Source organism: Haliaeetus albicilla, chromosome 24, assembly GCF_947461875.1.
Source record: "Haliaeetus albicilla chromosome 24, bHalAlb1.1, whole genome shotgun sequence".
Classification (NCBI taxonomy): Eukaryota; Metazoa; Chordata; class Aves; order Accipitriformes; family Accipitridae; genus Haliaeetus; species Haliaeetus albicilla.
In genome coordinates, this window is record NC_091506.1 from 8,722,095 (window position 1) to 8,740,027 (window position 17,933).

At 45.5% G+C, this 17,933-nt stretch overlaps 1 protein-coding gene across 2 annotated transcripts in view; it reads right to left on the reverse strand.

Annotated features, from left to right (window-relative positions):
* SYNPR (synaptoporin) overlaps positions 1–17,933 on the reverse strand; it is a 111,914-nt gene that overhangs the window by 16,589 nt on the left and 77,392 nt on the right. For both annotated transcript variants that reach the window (XM_069811959.1, XM_069811958.1), the window contains one exon: positions 13,409–13,533. In XM_069811959.1, coding sequence (XP_069668060.1) covers positions 13,409–13,533 — 125 coding nt within the window. The remainder of the gene's footprint in view (positions 1–13,408; positions 13,534–17,933) is intronic.

Below are 17,933 nucleotides of genomic sequence, written 5' to 3' on the forward strand. Positions count from 1 at the left end.
CTATCTGTTTTGGCAGGTTGTCCTATTTTCTGAAAATAGTATCTTGTAATCCAGCCCCCAACCCGTCTATGACATGCTTGAGCAAAATCTGCAACACCCACACACGTGCTTGCAAAAATCCAGAGATCCATTATCCTTTCATTGGGCTTTATTTCCCCCTCGCTTGTTTCTGGTAGTCAAACTGTCAATTGTATTTACTGTCTGCGAAGCAATGAGAGAAATACACCACAGGAAATTAGTTACTGCAGGTAGTGCTCATGGAGGAATTTGTTGTGAAATATTTATCTTGGCTGATAATCTCCAAAATGAGGGAAAAATGAAATTTCAAAATATAGTAATGAAATGCTGAAATGCACAGGGCCCTTTAGCAAGTCAAACTGCTCTGTCAAGGCCCAAGAACATGACAGTGGGTTTTGCGTTCCTTTCTCTGGGATACAAAGGCATTTCTTACAGTTAGCCCTGGAAACACTGTGGGTCCCTCATTTCAGAGGGCTATGCTGATGTGCTTTCACACCCATGCCTCGAGCCTGCCAGTCCCTGGGCAAATGCCCCTTCTCAACTTGCCAAATATGGATTTTTCATAGGTTTAGTGGAAGAACGCTAATAAATGGGAGCCTTTCCTCTCACAGAAGAGCTCATCATTCCCATAAGACTTCCCTAGAGATATCACCTGCATGAAGAAAAATACTTTAAAAGTAACCTTTAAGACTCAGGTGAAAGTAGAAATCTGCCAGAGAAGAAAAGGTCTTTTCTTTAATGAAATCGAGGTCCGTTGACCATTCTAACACTCTTCACAGCCTTCCTCAAGGAGGAAGCAACGCACACAGTGCTCTTCACTGCAAAGAACACTTCCCCGGGGCTGGGCATCCCCGCATGTTCGGTGGTAAGTCCTGGCTATCCGAAAGGCTGCCCACACAAGGAAAAGGCTTCCTTCCAGCCTTCGGGAGGGTGGATGGAGCTGAGCTCTGCAGCTTTCTCCTGCTCCCCCCAGGCCTGCTCTCTGAGGACAGACTCCTGAGGGGGGAACCCTGCAGCAATGAAGCCATACTACGAGCTCTAATATACACCGTCAACTCTCGCAGAGCGAGCCACTGCCAAGCAGTTGCCCTCTGTCCATATATTTTGCCAATTATAACCATTATCCAGTAATTCCCGTAGGATCTGAATCTTGCCACCCAGGCATCCTGGAGCTGTTGAAGGTAGTCTCTTTTTGAGGCAGCCAGCCTGTTAATACCACATTTGAACTGCTTGAAGTCTGCTTAATGCTGAGGTTCTCTCCAGCCCTTCAAAGGCCAATAGCTCAAATGTTAACAGAGCCCTGGACAGCTTAGCCCAGCAGTGGGACAGCAGGTACCACGGAGGCGACGGCTCCCTGGCTCTTTTGCACCTGAGCTGTTCTGGCAAACCCAGAGTTTTCCACCCCTTTGCTAGCAGCGACAAGACTGTTTCCCACCTGAAGCCTGCTCTCTAACAGCTCTTTTCCCAAGATGAAGAAATTACCATTTACTTGAGCATTCCTGTCCCCCACCTTTCCCACTGCCCATCTGCCACGATGCACATCTCAGCGCTGCCTGCATATGCCACAGCCATTTGAAACTGTGAGGTGCTTATTGATATTTCCTAACCGTCCCAGCAATTTTCCATACCTCACTCTACCAGCCCCCAAAAAGCAACACCCCCTCCAGACTCCCCAAAGGCACCTTCAGTATCCTCCTCTCCTTGGTCTCCTCTCCTTCCAAAGCAGCAGCACATTAGTTTCTACCACTTACCTATATCCCTATGAGATCACTTCATTTTTCTCTGGTGAGAGGAAACAAAAATAAAATTCTCCAGCTCACTCAGCAATCCAAGCTTGGTCTTTTGTTTCTTTGGTTTCTAAAGGGAGAATTAATCCAGTTTGCTAGTCAAAGAGTATTTGGAAATATTTCACTTTGAACTTTTGTCCTCCCAATGAAACCTCTCAATTTCTTCCCAAAAATATCCCAAAGCCCTTATCTCTCCAGAATTATTCAACGCTACCAGTAGTTTCACACAAATACATACTTCATCTTGCAAACATTTATTCCTAACTCCTGGCCTGGACATTTGAACATCCTAAAGATCTCCCCCTTGTCGCAGCTGCCTTCAGTGGCTTATACCCATCCAAATGCATGTCCAGAGAAGCATCACCAAAAAACCCCAGAAGATGCTGCTGGGAAGCTGACCAGGAAAGCTGTAGCAACCTATATTCTTTTCTGGTTTATGTCCCGTCAAAATAATGGAAAATATTCCTCCCCCACCCCATATTTTCAATTTCTTTACTTGTCATGTTCCCAACCCTCACTCGCACATAGCTGTTGTGCAAACATTTGGCCAGTACTATTTTCCTACAGTACTGTTTTTAATAGGACAAGCTGTCAGCCACAGTTGCTGTCTCAACACACCACGCTGCGTGCGCTGCGCTGGGAGAGGTGGCAATTCCCCCGGCGCCCGCGGCTCGGAGCAGACACACCACGATGCCCACCCAGAGCTGCGCGACACGCACGGCCTCTGCTCCATCCCTCTCCACCTCGCATCTCTTCTCCTGTTAACACAGCAAGCCAGAGGCGCTCAGGTCTCCACGAAGGGAAGCTACAAAACCCTTCTGAGGATGGGGTCTAAAGACACTGGAATAGGGACAACCTCAGCAGCGGTGGGGAGAGGGCACCAGCGCCGAATCCACGGCTTGGGATCCCTCTTGCAGGACCTGCTCCCAGTGACTGCATTCCCAAAGCTCTTGGAAAACAGCCTGCGTAACAGCTTCGTTACACTCCCAGAGGAACAAACGTCCCGGACACGTGCCAGCCATAGCAATGAACCTCCCCAGACTGTGCACGTAACAGTAATGCAAGCCCTAGTACTCCGCCGTAGCACCAAAAAGGAAATAAAACGGCTCATTATAGAACTCGCGCTGCCGGGAGCGCTCGGAAAGCTGAGTGGGTGATCCCAACCCCACTTCCAAGCCTACATCTAGACCCAGATTTATCTCCCGAGATATTTTCACAGCTCTTCTCAGAAACACATGCTTTTCCTTGCTGTGCAAGCAGAGCATAGCACTCCACTGGTCTTTACAAACCCAAATACCTTCTCAGATTGGGTACTTACATTCTTTGTGGTACAGACTGGTGGCATTGCTCTCCGATTGCCCTTCGCTGAGCTGTTTTCTTGGGGTGAACTGCTTCCTAGTCACTAGGAAGCTTAGCTACTACCTCTGAAGGAAGGTAACCCTTGATTATCTTAAAAAAAGTCATCGTGTCCATGCAACAACACAAATTAGGAGGCCTGGAAATGCCACAGGCATGAATTTGCATTGCCACATACCTGGTCCAACCATGAGATCCTGACTGAACCCATAGCTCTGATGTCCCTCCTGCTGCCCTCTCCTCTGGACAGACATAGGAATCAGCTTCCAAACTAACAAGCCTCTGTCAGAGCAGAACAAAAGCTTCCATCTGAGAAAAATCTACAAAAATCTAAACATCTAGACATATAACATAAGCAATAGAAAGCGGAAAGCAAAGGCCTAAAAACCAGTCATTGAATCTAACAAAACCATTTCTGAGAAGTGGGTGTATCAAATCCCCAGGCAGTGCTTTTGCGTGGAGCGATGCGAGATTGCTGAGCCTGCCCTTCCTGCACCCCAACACGCTCTGCTGCTGGTCGCATCGGTTCGTAACACTCACGCCAACTCCACTCCACCCCGCCTTCCACAATCAAATGGGCTATGAGCCCCACGTAAAATCAATCCAAATTCTTGGGCATCACCTGATGTTCAGCCAGAACCACCTGAAAGAATAAATCCTTTGCCCTGCGAGAAGCAGGGTTCACACACAATTCAATCTAGGTCTATAAACCCTGAAAGCAGCAATTTCACCTCCAAGACCAGCTGAGATAAATGCAAGAGCAATTACAGAAGATGGAGCAACATTTATTCCTTTGTATTGTATTTTAACATTAACTTTGTATTTTAACTATAATTTTCCCAAGTATATTGTCCTAAGGTACTTAAAGCAATCAAGTCAAGTCCTCTGTAGAGTTTTACAGCATGACTCCAATAAAACTCCCAGCTGAAATATTTTCATTCGAAGTACACATCAAATCCTTTCCTCAGGGAGCCCACGGGCTCGATCGCAGGCTGAGCAGCACGCAGGGCAGGAGCCAAGGCAGACCTGCAGGTCTGCTGACAGACTCGCGCCAAACCGCCGGCACCTTCACACCGAATAACCCATGAAGTGTCGCTTCTGGGAGTCCAGACAGGACAGTGAGAGGTACCTCACTGAGTGGGGTTATGCTGGATGGGGTTGGATACCCACCCTCTCCAGAGCCTATTGAATAAGAAGAAATATTGCATTAAACTCTTGGCAAATAAATTCGTGTAGAAGCCAGGTGTGAGAGGAGACCAAAGACATCCCATGTGTCCAGTTCCCTACAGTCCTGGGAAAACCTTCAGGGCTGCTGCACAGCAAATGCACATTTGAGACCAGGAAAAAGGGGAAGGACATGTATTTGATTGTCCCCTAGCTGGGTCACCACACACTGTCTGGGGTACGGGATCAAATGCCAAACAAAGCAAAGCTGAAGGGCTTCTGCTTTGGTTGCTTTTGTACTGGCAGCATGAAAAAGCACAAGAAGAAATTTGCAAGGGAAGTTGTAAAAAGCTTGACTTTCAGAAAAAGCCTTTGTGGCAGGCACAGATAAAACACCATCACTGCACAATACCGCAGAGACTAGTCATGAATATATATTAAAAATTCAAATCATGAAAATGCCGCATGAATTAACAAATCCAAAAGTGACTTCCACTTTAAGAACAAATTCTGGCTAAAGTATTAATGAAGAATTTTTCTGGCACTAAAACAGTGTTAAGCATAAAATACAGCCTCTATGAAGCAAAATAAGCCAGTCTGGATCAATACCATCCAAATTCATCAAGAATCCAATTGTTTTGCGTGCCAAAAGAAAAGCTTCTACAGTTTAACAAGGATTTAAGCAGCAGTGTGTTCTCCCTTCTCTGCTTCAGAGACACCATCTCCAGAAAGTTGCTACCACTTTCCTTCCCCATTTACTTCCCAGCCAGCTGTGCGTCCATGAGCTCTGTGTTCATGCAACGTTTGTGCATGGACATTCGTAACAGAAGACAACAGCTGAGCATTCTGAAGAGTTCCAAAGCAAGACAAGCCTCCTCTACGGCGCCGGGTCAGCACTCAAGGATGTGTTTGCTTCAAGTTTTAAGGGATTAAAAACTACAAAGTAGAAGCTGGAGAACACCGATGGCAGCGGCAACTGAGAAGACCTCAACATCTGGAAAAGTCATCTTGTCTGCAGAGCTGCTGTCCCGTGACAAGCTTACTGGCTGGAGCAGCCAGCCTCTCCCTGGCTGTGCAACAGACTGGGGACTTTACAGTTTTACAAATATTGGCAGCCAGACCTCTTCCTCTCACCTACTCAAGCAGCGTATCATTGCGCACCATCCGACACACCAGCGGCGTGAATGAGCAAAAACTTTGCCACTTATGTAGCCAACCTTGGGCTGTGGCTTCTTGGCTGTGTACAAGATAAGTTTGGTACAGAAGCTAAGCCATTAAGATCAGCTAGCAAATTGTGGGGGCTGTGGATGATGATCTCCTCCTTCGTAGGACCCAGTGCATCGGTTGTGCTAAGGACCCCATGCACAGGGTCAGCCTCAAAGAGAAGGTGAAGATGTGGCTGTATCAGATTTCTGGTGGTTTTCTATAGATCTCATGCAGGAACAAAGCATCAAGTGACTGGAAGCATCTCCCAGTCCCTCACTGCTGGAAAGAGGATACTCGCATTTATCCACAGTTCAAAAAAAAGTGCAAACTGGCAGTAATAACCATCATTTGGCCAAGTCGCCAATCTCAAAGACTTCTACAAAGTGCGTTTTGGAGACTGTAATTGGGGTCAGGAAGAGGCACTCGAAACTAGAAAAGCCAGGAAGTCATCTTTATTTTTATCTGTTTTAATCATATCAGCAATGATTTCATCAAACTCCCTGACAACAGGAATTAAATTGTACATTGTTCTAACAGCCAGTCACTACTGCAGACCACAGCTGTCCAATTACAAAAGCACAGACATTTTCTCCTATTCTACTATCCTCTTGGTCTAAAAACAGTATTCCCAAAGCCAGTGTGGTCCTTGAAGACCCTGGACACTGGACAACACCAATTTGCAGATTTTAATTACTTCACTAGTCTGTAGCCATGCACAAATAAACAAAAATCGTATCAGGGCTCTGAATTATGGCATTCACTCTCTAATAACAACTAGAACTGGTTACAAAAATGTGAAATATTCTTTCCTATTAAAAACTATGTTCATTCAAAGCTAAAAAGAAATACATTTATTCTGCAGACCTGTAACCCCTTTCCCTGGCCCAGGAGACAATGTAAGAGCAAACAGCTCTAACTAAGGCAATATCTCATTGATTAAAGCGCTCAAGCTTGGCTACGTGAGCTCCTCGTTCAGGTTGCTTATGGACTTGCTTCAGTACAGAGACTTGACCAAGGTCTCTGATGCCCTCACCGACAGGGAAGCCATGTGCTGGGGCCATACCTTAAATAGCTCAGAAAGTTCTTGCGTTCATGTCGCTATGGAATAAAATCTTTTTACTGGGTTTCCACTGGGGAAAAAAAAGATTTTGAAAAAAGGGAGCTGCAGTTTTCTGGACAGCTGTATAAATTACCAGAATGTACGAATCACAACTAAGAAAAAAAAATAACGTCTGTATTTCCTAGTTAAAAACACATCTTAATGCTTCAGTCTGCTTTGCACCATTAGGTCACATTAAATATGAAGAGACTTTTGTGAAGGTGTCACAATTAGAGATATCTGTATCCTGAAGGATTTATTTCCTGAATTTTGCTCAGCAGGATGCAACATTAGGCTCCTCACTTGCATCATTTCCAGTTTCCGCTCACAGTAGTTAAAACCTAGAAGTCCTTGTTAGGCAAATCTATTCAACAAGAGGCCAACATTAGGTATAAAAAGCACTGCTGAGATCAGGGTTTGAAACTGTTGTGGAAGAAGATAATTAAAGCCATGACCGAGCCCTTAGTGCCTATCCTAAAGAGCCAGTTTATATAATCGGGGTATTGATGAAAACCCCCAGCTTCCCTGATGTATTATTGAACACCTTTCCTTGTCAGTTCAGATGTTAACCCCAGATCGGCAGTGCTAGATGAGGCGGTCACAGTTTGGCAAGAAAAGGGACTAAATGGACGCAGCTTTCATGGACCAACCGATTGCCGAGCCAGAAGGGACCGCTGCGACGATGCAGCTTGTGCTCTTCGCTGCTCAACTTCACCCGACCATCCCCGCAACTCCCGATTGTGCAAAAGCACAGCTTTTCAAAAGGCACCGCGTTGGTGGAGTTCCAGGATGGAGATTTCTCCCTTCGTTAAGCCTGAATGGGTCACGCAGAGTTTAACTAGCACCTCTCACCTTCCCGGGAGCTCTGCCAAATCCGCCTGAGAACTGGGGCATCTACATTTTGGCACAGAGCACACCTGAAGCTGGTGCAACTTCTGCTGGCTTGCTTTTGCTTCCATCTACCCTCAGAAGTGTTATGAGGCCACAATTTGCCTTTGCAGAAGGGGCATCTTCTGTGTGATGAACACGTGCAAAATAAAACAGTAACTTTAGGGAGTTAAGTGACTAGATGACTTTATTCCTTCCTATCTCCCACCCTCAACTGCTATGGCAGTCCAAGACAGCTGGGAAGAGGAAAGCCTGCCATAGTTTGCCTGAAAGTCAGCATTGCAGGCAACTACTTAGGTTAAAGACTTCCTATTTATCAGCAGCTCCTGGTCTCCCAGCCATAATAGACATTTATAATCTTTTGGCCAAAATGTTTTTCACTGAATTCTGAAGCAAGATTTACTACAAATGGATAATAAAAAACAAAGGCTAGTACAGTCTGGCACAGAAATGTGCTAATATCAACAGGGGCTTTTTCCAAAGAAAGATAGTTGCAAAGCACAAAGAGTTAGCTGCTTTCTCCTTAATTATCATCTGTAGCTTCTAAGTAGGCAATTTAGATCTGGCTGTCATATTTCAAATGAAAGACTAGCCTACCCATCGCATGCAGATGAGGCGTACACTTTAAAGGATGCTCAATGGGAATGTCTTTATTCAAACAAGATGCTTATAGAGTGAATGAAAAGCTCCCATAAAATACAATTTCCTTTTCCTTCGGAAGGATTACTTCAAGAGACAGTTTTACTAGCACACTGGAAAGATACTAATAGGTGATTTAAAATAAAATGGAAAACAACATTTGTTTTGCTCGCTGCTGTGATACAAAGATGTGCACAGGCATATTCTTTCATCAGGCTCTCACGTTAGCACCACCAGGCAATCCCATTCTGTCCCACTAGTAACTATGGCTCAATTCTCCCAACACCTATGCACATACCTTAACCATTGGCTTAGATGAGACTGTGTTTAAAATTTAGTCATGGGATCCTCTGGGGCAATATTTTCCAAGTAGCTTACAGGATGAATGCCACAAGAAAAAGTGAGATATACTCCAAATGAATTCCCATGCAGCGTTTAACTTGGGGATACCCTGTGTATGTAGGCTGGCCTGAAGCACCTCCAAAAGCTAAAGGCAAAGAGATTTTAGTTCAGGATCTGCCTGAGGACTTCACAGACAGCACACTTGGGGATTATATTAAAATGCTCCCCCCTTGCCATCGCACTGCAGACCTGTGCAGCCCAACCCCTCCGCTGCTGGTGCTCACCCCTGCCCTGGGCAGCATCGCCCTACAGCCAGGGATTGAGAAAGGCATTCCTCCCTCGGTCAGGACAGGGATTTGCAGAAGTGAGATACCACAGTGCAGCAGGTGATGGTATTATAGCAGATAATATCTCTGGCTGACAGTGTGCTGCCTGTCTGTGCAGCACAGCATCATGAGAGAGCTTCTGCTATGCAAAGTTTCATTTAAATCAGTAGCTGAAGAAGCCCAAAGATTTCAGTACAACTCTGCCAGTTACAAGAAAAACATTGTTTGTGACATTGAACAATTATGTAGCAAAAGTCTTCAGTACAGACTCAGTAAGTCAAGCCTGACAACTGAGCTGGCAACCAAAAAAAATTGCTTTTAGGAGGATTGATTAAAAAGCACCTTAAAACTATGAATACCAGCAACAAATATGTGCACAGCAGGTATACTATTCAACCACTTACTATCAAAGTAAAACCAATGAACAGCAAAGTACATGATAAAAATGTTGCTGGGATCAGAAGAAAACAATAAAAATAAACAAATAGGACCCTCACCAGGACCCTTACTACAGAAACAAATCTTGCTTCAGGGCACTTGGATGAGTGACAAATCTAATCTGAAAGGGTGATGGACCGCGAGAGTAACAAATAATTCCAAGATGCTGATTTTTTTTTTTTCCCTGCTCAAAGAATCATTACTGGGGTGAGAGTCAAGCTGATGAACTTCCTAATGTGTGCCAAATTTGCAACAGATAACTGTACCCAGCACAGATCCTAATGCTGAGAAAAACTGCCAGCGTGGGACCAGAGAAGTTTTTTCCATATTTGAACTTGTAAAGTTTTGAAATACATATACAGGTATCCAGAAGAAAGGCTGAGTTGTGCTTTAAAGCATGAAGAGGTAAAGAAATCCTTTGTGATGAAACTAGAATCAGGCAGAAGAAATGAGAGGAAAACAAAACTATTTGAAATGGCCTTATGAATATCAGCTTGGACATGAACGAGTCTGGCAGGATACGTAGAAAAGCGTGGCAGAGCTCCAGGAGATGCTGCTGGGGGGTATTAGGGTTTGGACTACAGGTTTCTTTGCACGTTACAGGGTGGCTACAGGGTCACGGATGTGGGTTGCAGGAAGCTTGAATGAATCGGTGTGGTTGTAGATGGAAAAGCATCCACCACCCCTCTTATTCCCGGAGAGATGGTGGAACCAGATTTGGGTTCAATTACTCAGCAGTCACACTGGAAAGACTCCTCGGCGGTTGCTGCACCCCAGTAACGCAAACCCAGAGCAGGAGCCCCAGCATGGGGTACACTCAGAGAGGGGACGGCTCTGCCTCCCCGCGCTAGCCCCGCACAGGTACCCACCACACGGGCTTTTCTCTGAAGGGATCACTTCTCCTGGCCGTGCGTAAGCACCACTTCGCCGGTTTACTCTGATGGTTTTGGCTACTGATTAATGTACTTACCTATACTTCCTCACTTCCCCCTTTTCAAAGGGCAAATGAATCCAGGTCCAGAATTAAACTGGGAAAAGAATGTGATTCTGGCAGAAATGAGAAGCAAGCACCTTATGCAGGGCATTTCTCTGGGGTGTTTTTTGGTGCTCCACAAGTTCCTGCTGCCAGAGTTACAACAGCAGTAAGATAATGCAGGAGCCAAGCACAACTATCGTCTTACAGTAACTTTAAACTAATATTAATTTTCTTGATTTTTTTTTTAACTGTACCCTTCAAAACTCCCTGTCTGATGGAACTAATGATTTCTCTTGAATTCATTTACATTGTTTGTTGGAGAGTTTTGCAGCTTGTAGGCTGGTGCTGAGAAAAACTTCATTAAGCGGGTATGGAGATGCTCTTTGGTTTGCAGGAGCATCTGGAGCTACCTGCTGTGGAGTGCAATGCTTCCTCAGCACATTGAGGATTGGCCTGGGGCTACATGAATAACTGGTTTGAAGTCAGCTTGGCAACTGGTATGTTTTAATCACACATCCACAGACCCCATCAGCACTGGTTTTGCTCCCCTGCATCCTCCCTTTCTTTATCTGAGGTGATGGGCCCCAGAAGCATATGGTCACCAGTGTGATGCCCTGCCTTTCAGTCTGGAAAACCCCCTCCTCGTTCTGATCTTGCTTTAATGGGAATATTTTCAGGCTCCTTCAATCTCATTTCCAAAACATCCGCGTCCTCTTGCTTTGCCAAGCTGTCCTGTTGAACCTTGCAATTTTGTTTACTTACTTAAAACTCTTGACACTTAGTCATCAACTAGCCAAGGTCTAGCAGTTCAACTTCTAGGAGAAAACAAAACCTCAGACTCACAGCAACAGGAATGAAAGCAGCTGGTAGCACGGCTGTATGGATTTCTTCATTTCAAGGCATGCTGGAAGGGGCAGCTCATAAAAAACAGCACTCCAGTATTTGACTGCTTCAGTGTCATTGCTGACAGCCACAAAAGCACCGTGGTGTCAGATGCTCGGCAGCATCTCTCCTTGCACTTACACCTCCCCCAGCTGTCAGCCAATAATCAGAACGCTGAAGGCATTTGAAAGGAAAATGCCACGTGAATATGGACTTATTCAGACCTGGATGCCAGACAACTAGTGGGAAATTCATCCTACCTACAAAAAGCCTACATGCCCATGCACGCAGATGAGCTTCAGGGTCACAGCCTTGATGAGGGAAACCTGAACTTAAAATGTGCCTGCTTTTTCCAAGGGTACCCACTGCTCTAATATGAGATGTTACCTTTCCCAACTAATCTCGCTTCTGTTTTTAGAGCATCCTCTTTCCATTCTGTGGAAGGAGCACTGGAGAAATGCAAATTCAGGAGGAAGTCACAGGAATATTTCGATAAAATAGTAAAATGACACCAAGTTCTGCAGGTAGCACTGGGCCAGATTTTCCAGGCACACATCTGCTACCCCACGCAGTCTGTACATCTTTGGACACTTTTTCCATGTGCCTCAGGTTTGCACGCAAAGTTCCAAATTGCACAAAACCTAAGTATCTTCATGCTTCTCCCAAAACACCAGTTGGCTAAGAGTCATCTCCCTTCTCACCTGCAAATTACAGGTATATTTACCCCATGTGGCCAGCCATCCCACTGTACATGCCATACGCCCTATCTGTGCATGCTGAGCGCACCCATCCACAGCTGGGAGCCACACAGGCAGTTCAAGGGCCAGCTACAGCCTCAGTTGGATTCCTTCGGCAAATAAACCCTATTTGCATCATCTTTCCAACATGCTGGAATGTTACAGTTACCCAGCAATTATTTCCAGTTTTCTAATAAGCAAGACTGTGGGGAAATTGCAGATCCAGCCACTTCCTTCTGGAAGCGATGGTCAACGTGCCTGGTAAAACAGCAGGAGACACTTGCTGGCTACTTCTCTCCATTTTATTAACTTTTTACATAAAGTACTATTTTATAATCATGCAAACTAAAAGCACTTTACTGTAGGGTGTATTCTGTAATGAATGCTGGAGAAATGACCTATTTGGAAGTGAATCACATTACAAATTCACATAACTCAATTTTCAGGACCCATCTCATGCATACTCAGCCGAAATGAAAGAAAACGCAGACAAGTTCAAGACAAAAAATAAACATTTGTAATACCAGGAAATGTGCCCCTTTGGAGTTATAAACGTGTGTCAAGAAAGAACAACAGTTCAAGGAATCAAATTCAGTTTCCAGTGTTTGGAAGTTGCTATATTTTAGAACATGTTAAAGAAGTAGATGCTATTACATCTGATCTATGCATAGCAATCATAAGCAAAACAGCATGTGATTTCCCAAGGAAGCAAAATAATTTTTAGAGTCATAGTGTACTAGACTTGAGATTGGATTATGCATTCTTCTCTTAATCATCTCAATTCCTTAAAGAAATCTCTTATACAGAAGTGAAAGGTTTCTAGAGTGGACTTGACATCTTTAAAAACAGAAGACTGTGGATGTTCTTTTGAAGCAGGGTCCTAAATGGCATGAACATTTTTTCTTTATGTATACATAGTTAACTCACTACAACTTTCAGATGTACTTAAACAACATAAAATCTGTTTTCCTAAGTCTCTAGGTTCCAAGGTTTAAAGTATTCAGGCACCAAGAGATGCAGACAGGCAATTAGTAGAATTTTCAAAAGCATTTCAGAATTATGGTTCAAATTTTTGTCTTTTGCTTCCCCTTCCCCACGGAGTAGCTCTTCCAGATCCTTGCTACTCCAACAGTTGGGAATCCTCCCTCATTTCCAGCTTAGTCAATGGCTACACTACAGTTAATGGATTCTTTATCCCCATTTTTTTCTTGGGGTGGTTTTGTTCTTTTTCCTCACCTGCCACTTTCCACTCCCTGAGCTGCCCTGGCCTTTACAGGGCTCTGCATGCCCACAGCTGCTCTCTCCTCCTTTGCTGAGCTCCCATTCCCCAGCAGTTCCCGCAGCCCCATCTACACCAGGTCTAGCCAGATTCATCCCCCCTGCACACTCAGAGCCTAAACAGCATCGTGAGGAGAATCCGGGAGCCCCAGACTGGTGCTTAATCGAGAGCTGCTATAAATGATGGGAAACCCCGCCGAAAACGGGCTTCGCATCAGCCCCCGAATGCCTGCCTCCCTGCAAACGAACCGCCACGAACCAAACGGGGTTACCTGAAGGGGTAGGCAAAGGCTATGTCAATGTTGAGGTCACTCTCTGACTTGTTTGCACAGTCCACACTGAGGCGCAGTCCTCCAGAGTACCCACCGCATGTTGCAAATGCAAAGATTGCAAAAAGCTGTCAAAAACAAACAACATTTTTATTTTATTTCGTTTCAGCAACCACCACAAGCAGATCCATGCAGCAGCTCTCGCTGCAGCACCGGCCCCCTCGGGTCAGGTTATCCATCACTCCGTGCATTCAAAGCATTGCCATGCATTACTCCTGCGCCCTTCCTGAATGCAAATACAAAGAACCACAAAACGTGAAGCTCTGCTGCCACGCATAGACAGAGACATCACCATTTGTCTGTGCCAGGCATCTCAGCCCTCCCCTCCTGTCTTGAACCCCATTTGGGATTCGCAACCCAGGCAGCTATTTAAATCACCCCACTGACAGGCAAGCTTGGACAAGAAGAGAAGCATGAATATTGACTGAGCATAATGACTCAGTCTTAACCCAAATAAAACACTGGTGGCAGTATTTATATGGAACAACCAGGAGTAGCAATAGTAGACCAAGACAATTCATGTGGCTGCCATCCCATTATATGGCAAAACACAGAATCGTGCTGCCCCTCTTCCATTTTTGGAAAAAAAACCCCCACAATAATTTTTTTATTACTGTTCCTAAATTACTACCATAACCCAAGATGGATATAGAGGTGCAGTAAACTGACACTCAGCAAAACAGAAAAAAATAATCAAGATTTAGGATAAGCTCAGGCAAACCGGACAGGAACAAAGAGCTTGGGTGGTTCTGATGCAAACCCATATCACTTCTTAATCCTCCAGAAGAAAAAGGTGAAGAAGGGCACGTGCAGGCCAGAGACACATCAGCATTTAAATTTATATTCACAGTTCAAACAGAGGAATTGGAAGCAGGCACAGGTTTCTTAAAACATCATTGATGTAGGCTTCCTTGGAAGACCCTGAGCAGAGGCGGGGACAGTTCATTTATGCAGTTGTAATTTAAATGAAAGGACAGGTTAGGTTTTGTTGATTGTAGCACTATAGTTCTGAAGTAACTCCATCAGCCTTAACAGAGTTACTCTGAGATCTACAGTGGGGCAGATATGGGAAATGACAAGTAAATGCCTGATCCTAGTCACAAGTAAATAAGCTAAAAGTCAGCAATCCAGAAGAAACAAACAGTGCACACATCTGGAAAAGAAAACATGTTCTTGAACACTGAAAAATTATACAGCAAACAGATGTAATAGCAAAATAAAGACTGAATGATTCAGTAAAAGCAATACAGAAATATAATAAATAGGAAAAAAACCACCTGTCCTCAGTGCACAAGGCTCTGCAAAACATGTCATTAATCTTAGTTCTCCCAATTCACAGCATGAGCAAAGCCAGGCATTTCAGCAGCCTCCTTGGACTTCAGCTCTGCATGTGCATCTTTTCCCCAGACACTGCCAGGTTACAGGGTGACTCCTGAGCACTGGGGTGGGACAGTCCTCCCGGCTGCAAGGTGATGTGCTGAGCACGATGGAGCACGGAGAATAACAGGAGAATAATGCAAGTTGCCACCCTGCTACTCACTTCCAATATGACCAGGGCATATCACCCAGGATAGATTTGCAAAGGTATTTAGGTGCCCAGTGATAAGGAAAGTTGATAAAAACTCTGACTGAATGAATTCTTCATGCTGAGCTTGCTGAAAAATAGAAAGCTGAACTTTACCGTGAATTGACTTAAGTATGTGCCATGAAATAAATGTTTCTACTGTAACTTGAAGAGTGTTCCTTCATCCTAAATGAGCCACTTCCTCTGTAAATACAAGAAGTTTCTGCCTTTACATGTAGCACAGCACTGAAAATCAGTATTAATCATCTCAGTTTAATTTGTGAGGCGATGTCAGAAAACAATATATTAAGGAGAACAGAAGAGATTAGTGCTGACCTGCTTTCTGGCCTAATTAATGGAGTTGCATATGCAAGTGTTTTGCAGATATATAGGGAGGCACAAAGATTAATGCAGTGATATATAAAGAGGGAACAGAAAGGCTGCAGTGTGAGAGAGACCTGCCATAAAGGAAGAGCCATCACCTCTCAGCTACAGCTCTCAGCGTGGGGACAAGCGGAGGAAAGATATGCCATCAAAATGAATCTCCTTTAATCAAGTATTGGAAATCAGTATAAATGTGTGCCACCATGTTTATTCACCAAGGCCATGAAGCCGTGCCCAGAAACACAGCTCAGGCTATTCCTTCTCAGAAAGGATCTCCTGCAGAGTTCCTAGTTTTTCCTCTCCCCTGCTGAGAGCATCTCTGACAGAACACTCAGGCACCTGAAGTCTCAGTCCCTCAGACAGTTCAGATCTAGCCTTTACTCACCCTTTAGCCCCAAGCCGAGCTCTTAACCAGAAGCTTTTCAGATGCTTTCACTCATTCAGCAAACCCTTCAGCCTCCTTCCTCCCCAGCCACAACCCACCAGGGCTGCCCACCACTTTCCATCCTTCCTCAGCCCACACTCTGCTACAAGCACCCAGGCAGCATCCCCAAGGCAGGTGGGAAAGGGAAAAGGACCCAGCTGGAGATTTTTATACCAAACTTCAGCAAGTCCTCAGCCAACCCGAGCCTGGCTCTCTGCCGTGGCTGGATCAGATGCTGCTGACGGCTGGGATCGCCCAGCTGCCAGTAATGCCCGGCCAGTCCCCACAGCTGTGTGCCAAGGCCACGCAGCACCTTTTGGAAGCATATTTATGTTTTGCATTGAAGGAGAGCAGGGTGAGGGTTGTAAATCAGTGGCATTTCCCTGGGGTATCTTGGCCAAGCAGCAGGCATAATTCTCCTCTCGCCCAAGCAACTTTCTCCTCCCACCTCTGGATTTTTCCTCCCCCCCCCCCCCCCAAGTTTTGCTGCTTTATTTTGTCAGTGGAGCGCCTGGTGCAATAAGCCAAGATTTACTCATCGTGTTTTGTGCACACTGTAATTCTGTGGCAGTTGCAGGAATGCTGTAAACACCACTGTATTTTATTATAGCAGGATTTGTGTAAATGGCAGTTGTAAACCCCATAATGGGAGCTTTATGGGCCAGATTCAATAAAACCTCCATCTGTGAGATAATTTTATTGAATCTGGCCTCTCTGAAATTGAAAAGTTTATGGAGAAAGGGAAAGCGTTTCCCTATGTTCCTATTTACTCTTTGCCTATAAATCCACACTCAGCGCTAGTCCCATCTGCAGTGTGCATGCATATTGCTTTTCCCCTTCATATTAGATAAATCTCCCCAGCACACAGTTACCTCTGGTTATCACATAGCTGCTGCCTCTCAAGGCTCAGCCCTGACGGTCAGTGCTGCGTCTGCCTTCCCCGGAGGAGCAGCAGTCGGGAGAAACGCGGTGCGCTCGAGGCAGCAAATCTTTGCTGCCGCGGCTGTGCCGGGCTGCTCCTGTCCCCTGCGCACCCTGTCCCTCCTGCAACAGCGATGCTCTGGGGAGGTCGGTGCCTTCACACCCACCTCGACCCTTGCAGGGAAATGGAAAATGCCTGTCCCCAACCTGGATCAATGGTCCACGTTCCATGCGAGATAACACCCCAAGCGAGCATCCCGCTCGCTCAATATGTGCTATCAAAGCAGTTACCAACCCCCCCGATGAGGCCATAGACTGAAGGGAGGGGGTGGAAGGGACATTATTTGTGCTCCCCGGCATGGATCGGACCAATGCACGTCTCCCGTCTCCAGTCCAGCCCGGCTGGAAGATCACCCTTCTTCCACGTGGTTTCAGACAAATCTCTAACAAGGCAGCACATCTCTGAAGCTCGCAATGCCTTTCTGTATGGTGATTAACACCCCATCCCCTGCTCCTGTTACGGGATAGTCCCTCTATGACCTTGCAGCCTTGGCCTGTGCTACTAGTATGTTTTTGTAAGGGAGTCAGGTAAATCCCATAGTCTAACTTAATGAACAGAAATTATATTTATTCCAGTATCATGCAATAATAAACAGCCTTCACTGTCAGGTCAGATTAGCATGTTTTAAAGATCAGTTGGCTCCTTAGCACTTTGAGAAAAAATAGCAATATAATTTCCAGCAGGGCACGTGCTCCTCACACCAGCTCAGGGCAGAAAAATGTTCATCAGCTGATTCACAGGATCAGCTGGAAGCCCTCCTTCTTCTGATGCCAGGCTTCAACGCGATGGCAGTGGATCCTCTAATTCAGTATTCAGGAGCTGTTATTTATCCAGACTCCAGACTCAAGGCTGGTCCCCTCATTTTCCAGCCCAGCCGTTCTCGGTGGCCGGGGGCTCGGGGTGTGCGATGCCCCGGGGGAGCTGAAGTCCCAGCTGTGCATTAGACAGTTGGCAGAGCCTCAGTGCACGACCCCGGACATCACTCATCCTGCCGTGGAAAGGAGAAATGGGATGATTTCCCATCGCTTCTCCACTTCTCCACTTTGGCTTTCCGACAATTCCCCTCAATGCCTGCTGAGCGACAGGCTCGCTGTGCGCACCAGAAGACAGAATG